At 46.6% G+C, this 20538-nt stretch overlaps 1 protein-coding gene across 1 annotated transcript in view; it reads right to left on the bottom strand.

The window, feature by feature from the left end:
• The window catches only part of Tmem132c (transmembrane protein 132C), a 308851-nt gene that overhangs the window by 168530 nt on the left and 119783 nt on the right, over nt 1-20538 (bottom strand). The window contains exon 2 of the mRNA XM_026784600.1: nt 18050-18938. Coding sequence (XP_026640401.1) covers nt 18050-18938 — 889 coding nt within the window. The remainder of the gene's footprint in view (nt 1-18049; nt 18939-20538) is intronic.

The raw sequence follows: 20538 nt of genomic DNA on the forward strand, positions 1-20538 counted from the left end.
AGAGAGAGAGAGAGAGAGAGAGAGAGAGAGAGAGAGAGAGAGAGAGAGAGAGAGCGCTCCAGTTCTCCAGTCCCGGGCTGTAATGAGATGAGATGGGAACTAAATGGTCAATGACTGTGGGTCTCTCTAAAAAATGGAGCTAGAGCTGGGCTGTACTCAAGAATATCTGTGCAGCAAATGCACTATTACAGGGCTAACTCTGTGATTTCCTCCTCAGTACAGACACACTTGCTCCCAGAATCACAGGCGACAATTCTTGACAATCTTCTTTCCCTTTCAGACATGCCAGACATCACACACACACACACACACACACACACACACACACACACACACACACACACACACACACCTTCCCTTTGGTTCATTTTCCAGGGCATTCATGGTATTGAAGAATTCCAACCAGTTTTCCTTGGAGAATAAACCCTACTGAGAAGTTACATGATTAGGGTCAATGAGACACTTTTTGAAAGAACACAACCTAGTGGCACAGCCTAGAACTCACCTGGAAAATGCAATTGAGAAACCGTCTTTATCAGGTCGATTTGTGTGACTGCAGGAGACTGTCTTGACTGTTAATTGATACAGAAGGGTCCAGCCATTGTGGGTGGCACCATCCCTAGGCAACTGAGCTGAATAAAAACGCTAGCTGAGCATGAACCTGCGAGTGAGCCAGCAAGTAACATCCTCCATGGTTCCTGCCTTCAGATTCCAGCTTGAGTTCTTGTCTTGAGTTTGCCCAATGATGGATTGTGAGCAGGAAGTATAAACTAAAAAGCATTCACCCCCAAGTTGGCTTTGATCAGAATGTATTAGCACGGCAACAGAATAAAAGTAGAACAGAAGCCATGGGAAGGAAAAACAAACCAACAAGAATTCTACCTATGATGGTAAGAGGCAAATGACAAGGAGACAAAGGGAACAGGGGACGTTGAGACGTCTGGATCTTAAAGCTAGAGTCTCCATTTCCATATGGGTAGACTCAGGCCCATGAAGGTTCAAAACTCCCTAAAGCTGAATGAGCTCAGCTGCCCAGGCTTCACAGTGGTTCAATTTGGGTGGCATCAAGAAGGGTAAGATCACTGGTCATGTGAGTGGAGCCTCAAACACCAGTTGCTGGAAATATCACCTCCACATTTAACTACTGCTTATCATTTCAAAGCCACCATCAGAGGCCACAAAGGCTTTCCTTTCTGAGGTACCCGCAGTGACACTAGGTATCTTGGCTTACCTCTTCCTCTCCCTTCTGTGGAAGGAGCCATGTCCCCATTGCTGGAAGCACCCATGTTATCCCAACAGCAGCAGCCTATGGGCCAGGAAGCAACCTAATCTTAACAGAGACACCAATGCCCCCTTCTTTAATCACTGTCCCTCCAGACACAAGGCTGGAGGGGAAAGGAGTGTCCCTAGATAGGTAGAAATGGAGTACAGCTGAAGGTAACACACAAGCTAGCTCACATGGGTGAACGGGAAACAGTGCCAACAGCAGCAGTGTAATCAGCTAGTCGAGGAGGGTGACCCACCCGAATGGATGCAGGTGTACACTGTTCTGTGGAATTCTCAGGCCTCACTACGCACATGGGTTCTGAGCCAACAACTGTGGGGTGGGGGTCCAGCATGTTTGCATAAACCCTCTAGGGGGTGCTGTTACCACTTTCAAAACCCCTGTCTAAGCTGTTATTGGTGGGAGCTGAAGGCTCATGGTAGTATCAAGGGCATGGGCATAGTTTGGAGGAGCTTCTCACGTCGACCACATGTCTCCTCTATGATGTGACGATGCCAGCTTTCTCTTGTAGTTGTTTCTGTGTCTGTTTGTCCTGCACAACAGCTGCTGGAAATTGCATTCATCTCTATTCTACTGCCCTGTCCTGACATGTTGGGTGCAAGGGAGCTCTGAAGCCCTCTTGCTGCAGAGATAGAAACTTTCATTCCCTTCCTTTCTGAGTCCCCAAAGGTCTCAAGATCCCTCCAGAGGTGAGGCTGCCTGATATGGTTCCAATAACACTTCTCCCTACCAAGTTTTATTTGGCTCACTTTACTGCCAGTTTAGGAAAACTTCATGTGAATAAGAATAAGCCTAAATAACTTGCCCAAATTAAAAATTAAAGATGCTTAGGCTGGTGAGACGGTTCAGTGGTTAGAGCACTGGCTCCTCTTATAGATATCCCAGGTTTGGTTTTTAGCATCCTTATGGTGGGTCACAATCATGTGTAACTCCAGTTCCAGAGGATATGGCTCCCTCTTCTGGTCTCTAAGGACACTGCACACACAAAGTGCACAGACATACATGTAGGCAAACACTCACACAAATAAACCATTTTTAACTAAAGATGCTAAATAGAAAACTAAATCAAAATGTTTTTATTTGAGCAAACGAAGAGTCATGAACCAGACAGGAAGTGTTTGGGGCCATCTACAGGGATAGTATAGATGGGAGAAGCTTTCAGAAGACAGGCCAGGAAGGAAGACAAAGACCACCTTGTTGGCTACAGATACAGAGTTGGTCTGATTTTGTCTAAGTAAAAGTCCCTCCCATCTCCCAGTCTTGAGAAGAACCATGATATAGCAAGAACTACAGCAGGTAAAAGTATCATTTATTGTATCAAAATAGCACACCCACTATGAGGTGAGCCATTAAAGAGTTAAACTCCAATAGCAGGCTTGCTGCTGGAAGGGCATGGAAAGAAATACTCTCCTGAGTTCTTCAGAGACATAAAACCATGTACTTAGTGAGGAGGAGCCAGGGGGCGTCCCTCCCCCAGCACCTCTCATCCAACAACCCCACTGAACCAAATGTGTGCTCCCACGATCCTGTTTTAACTCGGTCACCATGTGTGACTCATCTCCCCACTCTGCACTGTGGGATGACATAACTGAGTTTGTCATCTGGACTCCATCTTTAAGTCTTGCATCTCAGAAACCCTGACAGAGATCCATCGATGGTGAGGTCACATGCCCAACCTCGTTCCAGGAAGTGTTCATTAACGGATACTGAAGGGACCCAAGAGAAGCGCAGTCCCCTTTCTGCTGATGTGATATCAAGGACAGGTTCCGTCTGAATGATCCAGATTATCACTTGTTTGCAGAAGCAGAGATGGGAAGATGGACTCACTATCTAGGTTTAAACTAACTAGATCAAGCCCCTGCTCTCTGGTAAACAGGAAAATTGGCCTTGAGTTCAATGGCTCATGGCCACATTATCTTCAGCCAACATGTGCAAAACAGAACCCTGGCCTTGCCAAAAAGGGATGCTCTGTCCTTATCGGGCAGCTTTTTAAAGATGGAGAGGGCACGCTCATGAGTCTCTATGACACACATGGGCTCTGAAGTCTGAGTAGCAACTGTGTACCACTCTCACAGTGGCGGTCATGAACCTGCTCAGCTGTTCTTTCTGCTCAGTGGAGGAGACCATCTCGTGCACTGTGACGTACCTAACACCCTCCCTAGTTTCCATTCACCAGTAGCAATTTTTCCCACTCTCAAGTCAATAACTAAAAAAATCCCTCTGAATGTATCTCTGAGGAAGTGGGTGGAACCAGTCCTTGGTTGATCTCAATGAAAGCAAGGGCAATTGTCTCCCCAATAGAAGTTGATCCTGCATTAGAGATAGGAGCCCCCAAGTCAGATGCTCCTAATTTTACTCACAGCTCTCTATCCGAAGGCCCAATGTGTCAGGGGACCTCAAAAACAAAATATGTGTAATAAAAAATAATAGCAATATAAAAACAGATAATATTTATTAAAAGTATAATAGGTGCCAACTGTAATAAAATTCTATCTGGCTGAAGTCTCATGATACCACTGTACACTACGATTTATCCACACGCAGAAGTCAAGGCTCAGAGGGGCTTAGGAACCTGTCGTGGTCACACAGCTGGGGAACTGTGGTGCTGACTTTGAAGCTCATTACCTATGCCTGACCCTTGCGCCTCTGCCCCAGGCTGTAGCCAGAGTGGTGGCTAGCTCCTGCCCCACCCACGAGTCCTCCTCCTTCTAGCACCTTCATTTTGTTTCTTTCCCAGATGACCCCATCTCCACAGGCCCTTAACATGCTTTGGTGAGATCCATTCGCCTCTTTCAGCTTTAAGAATAGCCCACTTGCCTTTGCCGGCCATTGTAAGTAGATTAGAGATGGCTGTGTGGCCCAAACAAAGTCAAGGCAACTCAATTACAGGCCATTTACTGGACTCATTATAAGAGAGACATCTACTTTAGACTCTACGCAGGGCAAGAGGCAGGAGCCACTGGGGCTCCCTGAGCAGAAAATGAGGGCGGTAATGATAATTTGTGCCAAAGGGATGTCATTTAAGCCAGAGGCCTCTGAATCCAAATCCCCCCACCAGTTCCATTGCAGGGGACAAAGAAAGCTCTTTTTAGTTCAAGTCAATTTGAGTTGTAACTGAACTGAATGTGACAGACACATGCCTTCCCTCTCCGTGGCTCTGTATTATCGTCTGCAGGATTGGCTGCTGAGAAGACTGGCTTTTCCCCCCAAGCGCCTCGGACATACAACTGTTAGGAGCCCACAAGGACCACCCGAGCCACAGCATCCAAGAGGAGCTAGAGTTTTGTTTGATCCACAGGTTCATCCGGGCTGTGTTGGGCAAGATTGGCAGAAAAGAACTCACATTCCTTTGTCGATAGCAAGTTCTATTTTCAAAGTCCCCTCTGGGAAACTCAAGAGAAGCCTACACTGTGATTGTCATGTCACGGCAATGTGGCAGTGGGGGCAGAGACTTTAGGGAAGGTAAGATGTGGTCCCTGCCTTCTGCACATTGCTGCCATGTTTCTGTCTGAGGGGGAGCATCCTGGCCTCCCAGATCGGTGTCCTCCAGGGAGAGGACCGAGGAAGAAAGTCCTAGCTCATGTAAGATGGATGTAGAGACCACGAATCGCACTGGAGGGAGAGGGGAAGATAAGGATCCCAGCTCTGGGGGAAGGGAGGTGGATGAGAGCTGCAGCTACTTCCCTTGTCCTGCTGCTGTATGGTTTCCTTCCATCTACCTCCATGTCCCCAATGTCCCCATACAAAGCCTCTGCTTTTCCAGAAAGGGTTCCTCTCAAAGTAGACAGCAGCCCATTTGTCCAGAGGGAACTCCAAGACACACACGCCCAATGCCTCTAAGAACACTGGGAACACAGACTGCAATGGCAGCCTGAATAGATTCATAAATTTATTTATGAGCAAGCATAAAGAGGTGGCACCATCAGAAAACTCTCTAAACGGTCTTTTCATCCCTGGCTAAGAGTTGGACTTGGCTAATATCTCTTAGGAGAACAAGACACATCGCTCAGGAGCCCCAGAGAGCTGACATCAGACCACAGACTAACTGGGCAGTTACACCTGAAAATATCCACAACACTTCGCTGGGCACGGCGGGACACATTGGTCATTCCAGCACTCCCAAGGCTACAGCTGAGGACTGTAAATTTGATACCAGCCCATGCTACATGACGTGTGCAAGGCCAGCCCCGGCAACATAGTAAGAGCCAGTGTCCATAAACAGAAACGGGCTTTGGGAAGTCACTCTAGTTGGGAAAGTGCTGAACATGCAAGCATGAAACCCTGAGTTCAAGCCCAGCACTCACATAAAACACCAGGCATTGCTGGTACATGATGGAATCCCAGCATTGAGCAGCCAAGGATGGGTGGATTCCTGGAACTCATTAGTGGGTCATCCTCACTTATAGGGTGAGCTTCAGAAGAGTGAGAAACCCTGCTTCAAAATAAATAAATAAATAAATAAATACCCAAACCAAACCAAACCAAAAACTAAACAGGTGGATGGAACGCCCCAAAAGGGACATCTGAAGTTGTTCCCTGGTCTCCACACCCATGCACATACAGGTATGCATCTCATACACAAGAACACAATACACATATACATACAATAGACCTAAGTCACCCCCACACAATGTGCGCACACTCACAATACAAACATACACATACACAGCTCTACGATACACACATACACACACATGCACACTTCAAATTGCATGTATACTAACACACATACACATGTGCATACACATACATACACACAATACATGCATACTAATATATACATATAAACATATTGTAAGAGGCCGCTTGTGTGTTCCTGGCTATTCAGCCCCAAAATAACCACCTAGAAACCGTATTAATTATATCACTGCTTGGCCCATTAGCTCTAGCTTCTTATTGGCTAACTCTTACATATTAATTTAACCCATTTCTATTAATCTGTATATCACAACAAGGCTGTGGCCTACCAGGTCAAGTTCCAGTGTTTGTCTCTGGTGGGGCTACATAGCTTCTCCTGGCTCTGCTTTCTTTCTCCTAGCATTCAGTTTAGTTACCCTCCTCGCTCTATTCTGTTAAGCCACTGGCTGAAACAACTTCTTTATTCATTAACCAATAAAAGCAACACACAGATAGAAGGACCTCCCAAGTCATAAATATGCATATATATGCACATAACACCCATGCATACTAACTACACACTTACACATATAAACACACACATATATATACACACAATATATATACACACTCTAATGCCACATACAAATATGCAGACACAGACATATACATGCAATGCACACATGTACATACACACACGCTAACATATACACATACACATATGTGCACACTTACATGCATAGACACATGCATACATGCACAGTAACACACATACAAACACATATGCATACACATCCATGCTTATATATACACACCACAACAAAGGAACAAAAGACAGAAAGGACTGAGCCTCCCTGCTGCAATTACAGCTTGATCCTCCTAGCACCTCTGCACTCTGAGAATTTTCCAGAAAGACACAAGATGCCACAGGCCCATTCCTTATGGGTTAAACTGTGCGCCACAGTCAAAGGCATAATTTGGGGAACTTGAGAGCCAAGATGACTTTTAAGTGGGTTAAAGAATGTGGAACAAAGGCGGCGGGTGGTGGGTCGGAAGGGCTCTCTGGCTTCTCTCTGTTCCGAGCTGGAGTCAATTTGCTGCTCAAATGTTTCCCACAACAGCAAATAGCTCTGAAAGTCTGAACCAAGGCTGGGCTGCCTGGCAACCCAGATGTGTTTGGGGGGAGCTGGGGAGGAGGCAGGGGCTGGAGCAGGAAACTATTTCTTTACTTCTTCCCAAGCAGAAAGAAAACGGTTCCTTTTGTCTGTTCCGGGAGGACACGTTTAAAATGACAAGTCAAAGAAAATGAAAACAAGCCCTCGCCTTCGCAGGCATGTGGTGGGGAGAATAACAGACATCGGACAGGGTGCAGAAAAATGAATTTCTGCAATTTTCTGATTTTCTTCCAAAGGTGCCATCGATGCAAACGTGATTGTGTCTTAGGGTCCCCTCTGGTAATGGGGAGTCTGAGAACAGACCAGCCCTCCCTTGACCTCATAGCTTTATGGCCAGTTGGGAAGGTAGGGGCAGAAATAGCCAGGGTGGTCCAGGTATCTGGAAAATGCTTTGGGGAGGAGGAGCTGTAGGTTTCTTTTTGTTTTTTGGTTTTTTTTTTTAAATGTTTTTGTTGTTTTCTTTCTTTTACAAATCTTCAAACATGAAAGAGATCAGAAGAGAAAAGATGTCTCTGTGAAATTGAATTATAACAGCATCAGACAGTCTAGGCTCAACAATTAAGAGGAGTGAACTTGAGGGTGCAGAACTGGATGGGGGTGGGGAAGGGAGAAACCTACTTCAAACTCCGGTGCTTCCTGATAGGGGACATGGCTGGTGCTGCCAAGGGGCATGGCAGCACTCAAAGAGCCAAAGGCTTGGAAGTGGCTTCTCTGTGGTGGAGTCCATGCAGCTCCCATCCCAGAACACATGCCCACATGGGGCCTCACAAGGAGACCCGTCTGGGAACAGAGCCTCTGTGAGGTGCCACCAGTGAGCGGGCCCTGGTACTCAATGACAATGTCCTCACAGGGTGAAGGAAGGGGGCGCTGAGATGTAAAAGTCACGGAGCAGCAACGAGAAGGAAGGTGTGACAGGCAGAGGTTGCAGTGAGCACCTCAACCACAAGCTGAGGGACGAGGGCCACACCGCCAGGAGCCATCAGGAGCGGGAAGTGACAGGAAGGAATTTTCCCTAGACGCTTTCCAGGCACCTTGACTTATGACTTCTGGCCTTCAAACCTGTGAGGGAAAGAAGCTTTGCTGCTTTAAGTTACAAAGTTTGGAACTAGCTGTCATGACAGATGCAAAAATCTCATTGCTACTTTGTGTGTATGGGGGGGCGGGTGAGGATACATGCAGGTAAGCAAATGTGTATGTGGAGCCCAAAGGCAGACATCAGGGGCCTCCTCCAGCACTCTCCAACTTGTTTTCTGGGACAGCATATCTCACTGGACCTGGGCTCACTGATTCAGCTAGACTGACGGGTTGTGGGGAGAGGCAAGGACCCTCTGACCTGCCTCTACCATGCCAGGATTACAGGCACCACACCACCCAGCTCTTACCGTGGGCTCTAGGATCCAAGCTCAGGTCCCCACGCTTGTACAGAGAGCACTTCACCAACTGAGCCATCTCTCCAGCCCCTAATCATTACTTCTTGGAGACAAAAAGAACACTTGCATGTTGAAATAAGAGCGGCAGAGCTGTGTCCCCAGCACCCGGCCGCCCGCATGGCTAGCTTAGCTTATGCCCCGAAATAATTACACGGAAACTGTATTCTTTTAATCACTGTCTGGCCCCAATAGTTTCAGCCTCTTATTGGCTAGCTCTTACATATTGATCTAACCCATTTTTATTAATCTTTGTAGTCTACGAGCTGGCTTACCAGGAATGATCTTAACCTGCATCTGTCTGGAGTGGGGGAATCATGGCGACTCTCTGACTCAACTTCTTTCTCCCAGCATCCTGTTCTGTTTTCTCCACCTACCTAAGGGTTGGCCTATGAAATGGGCCTAGGCAGTTTCTTTATTAATAAGAAATCATTCCCACATCACTTGCAGGCATTTGTGTCTGTCACGTGACAGCTGTAACAGGACTGGGCTACCTAGAGTGACAGTTGGTTTTAGCCATCATATCAACATAACTTAGGGTCACCGGGGAAGAGGATCCTTTTTAAAACAATATTTTGTTTTAAATTACGTTAATGCATGTGGTTCTGCATGTAGGTATGTGCACATAAGTACAGGTGCCTGAGGAGGCCCGAAGAAGATGTCAGATGATCCCCTGGAGCTGAAGTCATGGATAGGTGTGGGCCACCACGTGGCTGCTGGGAACCACACTTAGGTCTTCTGCAAGAGCAGCAATTGCTCTTAACCACTGAGACACCTCTCTGGCCCCAGGTAAGAGATTCTTAATGAAGAATTATCTAGATTAGACTAGACTATCTAGACTGTCTTGTGGGCATGTCTGTAGAAGATTGTCTAAATGACATAGGAAGACTTTGTCCATAGTGGGTGGCATCATTCTCTAGGCAGAGTGTCTTGAACAGCATAAGAAAAGAGAGAGCTAGTTGGAGCAAACAGATTTGTTTATCTCGCATGCTCTTGACTGTGAATGGGATGTGATTTAACTGCTTGGCTTTCCCCGAATGATGGACTGTAAACCTGAACTATCAACCAAAAACCAAATAAGCCTTTTGCCCCTCTAACCTCCTCATCAGGATATTGTGTCACAGCAACAGGAATGAAACTATAACACTCTTCAGATGGAGGCACTTATGAATACCCCTTTCTGGCTTCTCTTTAAAGCCACAAAGCCTGGCAGTAAACTTTTCGTTTATTACCAGTTGCTGGGGCTGTCAGGTGGCCAATCCCTTCAGAAGCAACACTGGAGCATGCAGGGCCTGTGTCTCCTGTTTCTTTTAGCTCCCTAGGTGTAGCATACACCCTAAAGGTTGGTCACCGTGAGCAGGTAGGCAGTTGTATTTAGAACTGTGAAGCATGCTTAATAAACTTTGCAATCCTCATGACTATCTAATTCAGGATATTTTTTTTTATCAGTCCCAGAAGCTGACATCACTCCCTTCTCATCACCTGTCCTGGCCACTGATCACTGCCTCTTTCTGTTTTGCCTGTTCAAGACATTTTATACAAATGAAATCACAGTCGCTAGAGTCATAAGTATGTAACTTCTTTCAGTATTGTATGTTCGAGGTTCACCTGCACAATGGCATATCTCATAATTTCATTCCTTATTGGTACTTAATTTTCTTCCACTACGTAGGGACCTCACATTTACTGATTCACCTAGCAGCTGATGAGTGGTTTCCATGTCTGGCTATAACAATAATATTTCTGTACATGTTTGTGTCCTCTGTGCCATTGTATGGCATACTACCCTTTGACCTCTGGTGGGAGTCCATGACTCTGTCCTTTGTGCTGGTTGGTTACAAGCTGACTTTATTGGATTAACCTTCCCTAGTCCCTGTAAAGGAGGTGGGAGCCAGCCTCAGTGGCATTTGTCAGGCTTCTCAAAAACAATCCACCTCCTCCACTTGGGAACCAATGCTCTCTTAGCCCTCTTGTAAATGAAGTCCCATGGTACATCTCTTTAGCTGCTTTCCTTCATTCATCCTTTTTAGTCATTGACTGGAACATGCTAAGAACACGTCACAGTTGGGATTGGTTTTTATTTATTTATTGAAATGTGTTGAGATTATACCAAGGCTATGTTGACTCGGTTGGGGAACCAGGGGTCACTGATTATGGTGACTCTGCCTCACTCAGCGGTCACAGGGATCACAGCTAATGATTCAGTTTCTATACAAGAGTGAGGGGAGAAAGGGGCATCGCCTCTGTGCCCATCTTAGGCTACTACACTCCTCGCCCATTTTACGGTCCCACCTCTGGAAGACAAGGCTATGAAGGGCTGGATGCTGGCTTTACAACAGCTTTTCTTTGTCCCCTCCATTGTCAGGATTAGATCTACACTTCACCACCATATATATAAATAAAGAATTTAAACGAAGTTACCCTCCAGAACTTGACTGTAGGACCCTGTTGCTGAAGACACTATATACTTGAGTCATAGAACATGAAGAAATCAAGCAGGTATTCACATGGAAGCTTCATTCCTACTAGAAAGCTTCCATGGTGCTAGAAGGTTCCAAGCACACTATTGGTGGAGAAAAGTAATCATCAATCTTACCTAGTTGTGAATTTTACAAAGTACAATAACGACCAGCCCGGCAAGACATGTCCACTGGTTCAACAGTGGCACAAACATCAGGTGTATAACCAACCACTTTCTGATTGGATTTGAGGCCCATCCCACAAGATGGAACCTATACCTTGCATCAGTATTGGGACCAAGAACCTGTGTCTAGACAGGCCGTAGGCACTAGGAAGAACCTACCGCTAGTACTCTGCTAAATGGACAGACCTAACAACTCACCCTTATATCCTTAGATTAATTTAGCTCTCAGCCCTCATCAGAGATGCATCTCTCGAGAGCAGATAGTGATTAATACAGAGACCCATAACTCTTCAATGTGCAGAGAGACTGGGGAGTGCTCTGACATAAATGGGACATACGTATCACATCCTCTTTCTGCAAGACTCTGGAATCACTGAGGAAGAAGAGGTGGAAGGATTGCAAGAGCCAATAAATGATGACAAAGAGTGCTTTCAGGGCACAGCAGGGAAGTGTGGTGAGTAGGAATGGATTGAAATTCTCAAAGAATTGGTAATAAAATAATCCTCTTGGGGTGGGGCTGAAGAGATGAGTCACAAGTTAAGAGCACTTGCTGCTTTTCCAGAGGATCCAGGTTGGGTTCCCAGCACCCACATGGTGGTTACAATCTGTAACTCCAGTTCCTGACATTGGATGCCCTCCTCTGATCTCCATGGTCTTGAGACAAGCATCTTGTGTGCACACATACATGCAGGCAAAACACTCAAACACATAAAAGAGTAAAACAAAAAATCTGAATTTTATTTATTTATTTTTTTTATAAAAAGCCAAATTCCTTGGGATTGATGTCTTAGGGGATCTACTTCCCCAGCAAGGACAGAGCAAGGTGAATGGCTCCCATGCATCCTAAGGACTACTGGAAGGCCCAGGAAAGGAAGTAGAGATGTTTCTGCTTCTCCTTTGTGGAGGGTTGGCTTGGGTTGAGCTGGCAGCTACCTAAAAGGGGACACTTTTGCTGTCCTAGGTCTCAGAGCTTGAACAAAGCTTCCTGAGGGCTGGAGAAACGCAGGAGTCTGTGGGAGCAAAGATACACGTGAAACAGAGCGCTTTCCTCTTTAGTTGTCACCTCCGCGTGTTCCAGAGCCTTCTACATTTAACGATCTGTACTCAGTTTGAACGCTTAGTTGCTGACAGGGCTGGGAGCACATGGTCTGTGTATTCATCTGGTCATTGTTAACTGATCCTTCTTCCATCCTGTCTCAGCATCCTCGTCCTGAAGCCTCCATGACTATGCTTGTCCATTGCACTACCTTCCAGCAAGGCCTGCCTCATTTAAAATGGCTTCTCGGGACTCTCCTCTTCTCCCTGGTCATATTCATAGCATTTGCATCCTTATGGGGGGGGAGAGGCTCCCTTCTCGCACTAGTGCAGAAAACCCACTCAGAAATGTGGTTACCCTGGTTCCTTCACTGCTATAGAACAATGCTCTGCCAATGGGCTTAGTCAATATGAGTGGAACAAAGATTTACTGAATTAAAAGAAATGCTGTGTGCACAGTGAAAATGGGAGAGTGTTGGGTTTTGTTTGGCTCAAAAGAAGGTTAATTATAAATGTAAAAAAAAAACTGGAAACAGAGAAATGTTTTAAAATCCCAGACAGAAAAGACAACTTAGGGTATGGGAAGAAGGCTTTCAGGGGATAATAGTGTTGGCTATGCAATCATGAAGACCTGAGTTTGAAGTCCCAGCATTTATGTAAAAAGCTGGCATGGTTGGTAGTGCCTGTAGTCCCAGCAGTGGAGTCTAGAAATATCCAAAGACCCTGTCTCAAGGAAGTAAGGTAGACAGTGACAAGAAGACATCCAATATTCAGCACCAGCCTCTGTGAGCATGGGCACACGCATGTGCATGCGTCACAAACAATACAGACATGAGATAATACATGAATAAATGAATAAACAAACAACTTGGAGAATGTAAGCCTTTCATTTGCTCAAGAGCAGGCTTCACATAGCTGTTCTTAAGAGGTTAATTGTGGGGGTGGGCAGAGAACCAAGCTCCTCCCTGTGGAGTAAGAGCTGGATGATTTGGAGGAGGGTGGCTACCTGAGCCCCCTGAGCATCTTACAGGCACACGGCTATTTCTCAAGCCTGCTGGAGCGCAGAGCTTTCCTGCCTGGCCTGGAGGGCTCACCGCTCATGAAGTTGCTTGTGGGATGCGTTCTCTGAGCATAGCTTCGCCTCCCTGGCTAAATGCTGTCTTCAAGGGTCTCTGAGATGCTCCCCAGCTTAAGGCATCTAGTGTCTGAACATGCCTGCTCATCTAACAAGTACCAGGTTGAGAAGGCAGGCCTTATCATCATCGTCCAGGCTGTGGTAACTATATCCAAATACTGTGGTCACTTCTCAGTCCAGATGTTCAACGGCGAATGTTTGACAGAGTGGGCAGAGTGTGCACAATCCATCAATGATGCAGGATGCCCCTCCAAATCCAGGGTCTGAAGAGGGCACCCTGCACAGGCAAAGGTCTCATATCTCATCTGTCCACAGGGCACATCTCTTAAGGGAAACTGGACATTTCTTCCAAAATTTGCCCATGGCAACTGGGCATATTCCGCTTTAAAAATGTCCTCAGTTACGAATAAACTTGAAAGGGATAATGTGCCTTGTGACATGAGTTTTTAATCCAAATATTACATGCAACTTAGTTAAAATGGTCAATGTGTGGCCTTGAAAGCAAGGTGTGGATTGGCAGATTGAGGGACGAAGTTGGGAGAAGGTACATGGGAATGACTGAGTGATTTCTGCAGCTGGCCACAAGAGTATCAGAAAAAGAAATGAGCTGCTTTTTGTTTTGTTTTTGAGATGAGGGCTCATTGTGTAGCCCTGGCAGGCCTGGAACTCTCCATGTAGCCCAGGCTAGCCTTGAACTCACAGCGAACCACCTTCCTCTGCCTCTTGCATGCTAGGATTCAAGGCATGTATTGCCATGCCCCGATTTCAAAGAGATACATAGACGAGGTAGAGGTTGGAGACTAAGGAGATAGGAAAAGCTGAGATCTGCAATAGGGGAGCACAGAATGGAAACCCATATGATAACTTGGTCAAATGGGCCAATGGTCAACTCAAAGCCAGATAGCAGAAAATCCCCAGATATCTATACCGTCCACAACTCTCTCCTCACTTTGTGCTATTTTATTTTCTATGTTTCACGTATTTGTGTCATGCATGTATGTGAATGTGAATGCGTGTTTCAACATGTGTGTGTACATATTTTTGCAAATGTATGAGCACCCAGAGGCCCAAGGTGGATGCTAGGAACCATCCTCCATCTCTTTTACACCTTATTCATAGAAGCAGAGTTTCTCAATCAACCCAGAGGTCACAGATGTGGCTGGTCTCCTAGCCAGCTTGTTCTGTGACTTTCCTATCACTTCTTCCCAAGGCTGGAATTACTGGTGGGCTGCCCTGGGGACCTGAACTCCAGTCCCCAGTCTAGCATGGCAAAGGTGTGGCTCTCTGAACAATAATTCCCCAGTCACCCTTCACCTTTTAATATTTATTTATTATATGTATTTGCCTTTGTGAGTTTATATGTAAACATGCATGCAGGAACCCACAGAGTAGCCACCGGAGCCCCTGGAACGAGAGTTACAGGCATTTGTGAGCCACTATTTAGGTTCTGGAGACTGAACCTAGATCTTCAGCAAAACCAGTAAGTACTCTTAACTGCTGAGTCATCTCCCCTTTATTTTTAAAGGATTTCCCTCCCCCATTTCAAACAGTAAAATTGGGTCTTTGGAATGAGAGTAGATCACTCCAAGGCAAACCGTCAGACAATACTTTTCTTTCTGGTCACTGGGTTCAGGACTGAGATGTAAGTACGTGGGTCTCTGTGTGCACTCTAGACATAAACACGTGGGTCTCTGTGTGTGTTCTACATATAAACACGTGGGATTCTGCATGTGCTCTAGACATAAGCACTTGGGTCTCTGTGTGTGCTCTGGGTTTCCTGTGCTGAGGAACTTGGTGTCAATTTTAAGGTCAGAGGACACGGAGCCTTTGTGTGTGAGCAAGGCTCACCTCCTTGCGCGAGGACTGTTGTGATTTGTGATTAGAATGCTGTGAGTCAGAGTGTGGACACTAAGACACTCAACTCTGGGGACTTTTTCACTTCTCTGCTCTGAAAGCCCTGCTTTCTAAAACATGGTCCTTCCTAACCAAGCCAGGGTGCTATGTCAATCAGTACAGCTTGGAGGACAAGCATGGGAGCAGAGGGATTCACAGAACAATGTCCCTCTGCTGTTAAAATAGAACTCAAGGGAGTTTCATAATTTTTTTTTAAAAAAATCTGTGGATAATATTCAATCTTCGTATGTTCGAGACACTGGTATAAACCACCCCATAAATATAGAATTATCACAGACCTGTGGGAGCAGGTAATAAAACTGAATTTATCTTCAAGATAAGGAGATTGAGGCTGGGAAGAGAAGCCTTGCAAGTCACCTAGGCTGTGTGTGGCAGGAACAGGACCAGACCAGAGGTTCTAGCTTAAGGATGGAAAATCCAGACATCATTCTGCGATAGCCAGGCCAGAGCAGCTCCCCTGCAATCAGACTGCTTGGTCCTTAGATCCAGGCTGCCCAGGGGGTCTCAGAGTCACCGTGTGGGGAGCAGAGGCTGCACTTTCTCATGGGGAATGCTATTTCACACAAGTGGGGGACAACAAAGGGTGCCGCTGACATGTCACAACTCCCTCCAAGTGTTGCAGTTGCCTGCCCTTCAGCCTCACATCTCCAAGCCAGTACTGCCTGTATTCAATTTACAAGATCCAAGAGCCCCAGGCAAAGCAATGAACTCAGACTTAAACTCAGAACTTGGATCAGTGACTTCCCTGCTCAGCTTGGGGGGTGGGGGCAGGGGAAGCGGCAGTAGCAGTGAAGCTGGATCTTCATGCTGAATCTCCACCACCTTGGCTCCTCACTGATAAGGTGATGGCACTTGCAGGAAGCCACAGACACATTTCCAGAGAATACTCTGCCCCCCGCCCCGTCCAGTCCCTGCCCCCGAACCCATCCATTTCAAACCCATGAAAGACATGGGTTTTGCAAAGGGAGGGGGTGGTATTTTAAGTCCTTCAATTACACCCAGAGCAACAGAAAATTGGATCCACAGCATCCGTCCACTCATAAATAGCAAGAAAGAGCAGAGGGTGCAGCTCAGCCACTGAATATTCAGTTAACACGAACAGATGGGACCGCGGTTTGATCACGGTTTGGTTCCTGAAGATCATGGACACAGGAAAGTGTGTATATTGATAAGACAGAGCACTCAGTAAATAATTATTGGAACCTGCGGGATTAAGAAATGTATCAGAATCTTAGAATTTGAATTCTTTATGTGACACACGCAAAAAAAAAGCAAAAGCCTTAAAAATAACCATCCTGGCAGCCAGACTACAAGAATAAGCCTGCACTGAAGTGTGGAATAGCAGGCTGGCGTTCTGTTTTGAAAACATTTTCCCCCAAAGCAAATCATCTGACATATATATGTATGTATATGTGTATATGTATATACACACAAACATATATACATATATATATATACATGTACACACTTATACATATATATACACACATATATACATACATACATATACACACACACACACATATATATATTTCTAAGAGGAACAAAATGTAGCTACATCAATTATAACCCAAGGTTTTCTGACTGCCAATCAAAAGCCCTCTCTTTTGATTATCTCACTCTTCAGCTTTACTTGAAGACAAACATCAACTGCCTTTCCCTATTGTGAAACTCCTGGACTCCTCTGAAGCGGCTCTGCCTCATGGGGCTTTCCTTAGGCACGTTATAAAACACATGTCCCTGAGCTGAGTTCCAAAACCCTCTTAGTGAGATGCAGCCCATAAGAGCTCCTCTGGATACCCTGTGCCCAGCTCACAGTGGCCATGGAGGCGAGCTTCCCAAGATGGTGCCTGTCTGCTGTTTTGCTAGGCATACCCCTAGAATCACTGAGCTGTCCTAGCTACCAAAGGGAAACATGAAACCAATAGTATAAGGTAGATAAGCCTTGAGACTCTTTTCTTAGATACAGCCTTGGGACCATCAATAACCCTGGGCTGGGCGTGAATTATCAAGCTCATATCACACCCACATCCGTAGATAAGCAAATGAAGACAAAGAAAAAGGTTAGCCTCCTTGTCCAGTCTGATGAAACCTCAGGGCCAAAGACTGAAATCATCACAACACTGAAATTCTTCAGCTTTGCCATCCTAAGGCCATGGGATCCCAGGACGGTAGAAAGACAAACGGTCATCTCAGCTTTGAGGTTTTTGCATGGCTTTTTGCTCCCAGCATGAAGGTTCCATTTCTCTGAAACACAAACCCATCACCCTCATTGGTGGTGTTGGGTCACTATGACTGTTGGAACACCCACAATAAGGTGGGGGCTTCCACCTTCACACCAGTTCATCAACATTACAGACAGAGAAAGCTAGTCTCTAGGAAGGTACAAAGCCTTTGGATCAATAGAAAATGAGAAAGAGGGACAATCATTGGGTGGCACACCCTAAAACAAAATAAAAACTCCCAAGCCCCTTAAAGTGGGTGGTCTCCCCAGTTATGGGGCCCCTTCTTTATCTGAGAAGTCAAAGAAACTTGCAAGATGATGAGCTCATTCTGCACAGGGTTGTTTCCTTGAATTTTAATTCTGTAGCTGGTAGAGAAAAAGGGGCCACCTACAAGGCAGCATCGCCCTTGTTCCCGTTCATCATCCACAACAGACAGAGCCTAGGAACAGTTTCCCAGCACACCTCGGCTTGAAATCACTGGCTTCTGTATTAAGGGGCAGGCCCCCCGGGAGGTGGCAATTGCCCTACCCCATGTGCGGAGTCAGACTTCACTCTGGACTCGGTATGGCAGGAGGCCAGCCTGGGCACCTACCTCAGGATGAAATGGTCCACAGTAGAGTTATTGGAGATGGTGACAGAAGCAGTGACTATGTCTCCCTGCTTGACGGGCTGGGAGGGCAGCCAGATGACCACATTGCCATCCAAACGCAGTTCGCTGAGTTGGATGCTGTCCTGGGTGCGGAAAAGGCCAATGCTGCCAATCTTCTGCAGGTGGGACGTCCTGTCCTCCTGCCCATCCTTCCCTGGACGGATGGCATTGTCCTTTCTGGTGTCACCTCCGGTGCAATCCCCTCGCTCATCCCCTGGATGCACAGTGTAGTACAATTCCACAAGGTTCCCTTCTGGCTGCTCTGCGCGCCTCCTTTGCCCGGACATAATCATCGGGGGACTGAACCAGCCAGGCAACATCTCCAGCTGGGCTACACACAGCCCCAGGGCCCCAGCCAGCCGGCAGCTGCCCCGAACTTCCCGGGTATCTCGGAAAGCAAAGACCCTCAGGCAGGGCAGTTTCTCGGCCACTCTGTGGTCATCCCAGTCTCTGCCCACGATATGGAAGAGCACCTGCACTTTGGGCCGACTCAGGTAGACTTTCTCTTGGAGGATGTAGGCCTTGAGCCTCCAGTCAAAGGGAAACTGATTTGTTGGGCCTAAAAAGTTGGGGTTCAACATCAAGTCCAGGGGTATAACCTTTTCTGCAGAGTATGGCCCATAGCTGGCATTTAATACTGGGGGCTGCCTGGCCTTGTAGGTAAAGAAAGACTCCACCCTGGACTGCAGGCTGGCATTCCGCAGCAGGTCAGGGTTGGCCTCCTTTAGGAAGAAGGAGGTCTCAGTTCTGAGGATGTGGAAGCTCACCGGCAGGTACGGCGGCAATGAAGAGAATCTCTGGATATTATCAATGATCCGGCGACCTTCTGCCACTAAAGGGAAAGAAGAGAAGTACAGTCAGTAAGAGGCTGGTGTATTCTGGTCTTGATGTTCAGGTTGCAATTGAGAAGAAAGGAATTGGGCTGGAGAGATGGCTCAGTGGTAAAGAGTATTGCCTGGTCTTCCAAAGGTCCTGAGTTCAATTCCCAGCAACCACATGGTGGCTCACAACCATCTGTAATGAGGTCTGGTGCCCTCTTCTGGCCTTCAGGCATACACACAGACAGAATATTGTATACATAATAAATAAATTTTTTTTTTTTGTTTTTCGAGACAGGGTTTCTCTGTGGTTTTGGAGCCTGTCCTGGAACTAGCTCTTGTAGACCAGGCTGGTCTCGAACTCACAGAGATCCGCCTGCCTCTGCCTCCCGAGTGCTGGGATTAAAGGCATGCGCCACCACCGCCCGGCCATAATAAATAAATATTAAAAAAAAAGAGAACAAAGGAATTAAAGTCCCAAAGTCCAGGAGAACAAAACCTCAAAGAGACCTTCCGGAAGTAGCCAAGGCTTCCAGATGGTCCATGAATTAAGAATTTTTAAGTTCCAATATGTAAAGTAGACTGAAGTATGTAAAGCTGGGAGTTGGGGAAATGACTTAACAAAGTGCTTGCCATACAAACTTGAGGGCCTGAGTTCAGATCTCCAGAATTAAAAAGAAGAAGAAGGAGGAGGAGAAGGAGGAAGAGGAGGAAGAGGAGGAGGAAGAGAAGGAGGAGGAGGAGAAGGAGAAGGAGAAGGAGGAAGAGGAAGAGGAAGAGGAAGAGGAAGAGGAAGAGGAAGAAGAAGGGGGTAATGATGACATGTGTCTATGGTCCCAGCACTTGGGAGGCAGAGACAGGAGGACCTCTAAGCCTTTCTGGCCAGCTAGTCCAGCCAAATCAGTGACCTTAGGAGTAAGAAAATGACTCCTAGGATAGAATAAAATCCACAAGCAAATCCTTAAAAAGAAAGATTTAGTTTGAGGTAAAGATAGTACCTCAAATCCTGAGGCAAAAATATAGACTTTAATAAATATTGCTGGGGCAGTTGGGTAGACACTTGCTTAAAAAATATAATGTTAGGGAACCCGGTTGTGGAGGCGGACAGAGGACGCCCCCCCCCCCCCCGCAGCTGGTGGGGACCGGTTGGGACCTGAGCGGCAGCAGAGGACGCAGGACGCAGGCGGCGGGAACCATTGTGGCAGCAGATGCAGGCTGCAGGGACCGCGCCCTACACCGAGGGCAGATCGCCCCACTACATTTAAATCAAAGAGGTAGGCCTTTAGTTGGGGAGGTCCCTGGCAAAGGAGGAGCCAGGCCCTATTCCTGAAGACCCTTCTGAGGGGTGAGAGGGACCTTGAACCCCTCCCCCTCCACCCCCCGGCAGGAACCAGGAAACAGAGAGAGGGCATTTTGTAAGAGGAGCCCCTGGCCAGCAGGGAAACCTGAACCAGTTTTAAAAGACCCATTAGTTAGCATTGATAGGAGGAGATGGGCAGGCGCCAAGGCAAGAATTCACCCAATAATCTGAAAAACAGCATGAAAACATCAGAACCCAATGATCTTACAACAGAAGGTCTTCAACACCCTAACACAGAAGAAGTGGGAAAAAAT

This window comes from Microtus ochrogaster, chromosome 2 (genome assembly GCF_000317375.1).
Source record: "Microtus ochrogaster isolate Prairie Vole_2 chromosome 2, MicOch1.0, whole genome shotgun sequence".
Classification (NCBI taxonomy): Eukaryota; Metazoa; Chordata; class Mammalia; order Rodentia; family Cricetidae; genus Microtus; species Microtus ochrogaster.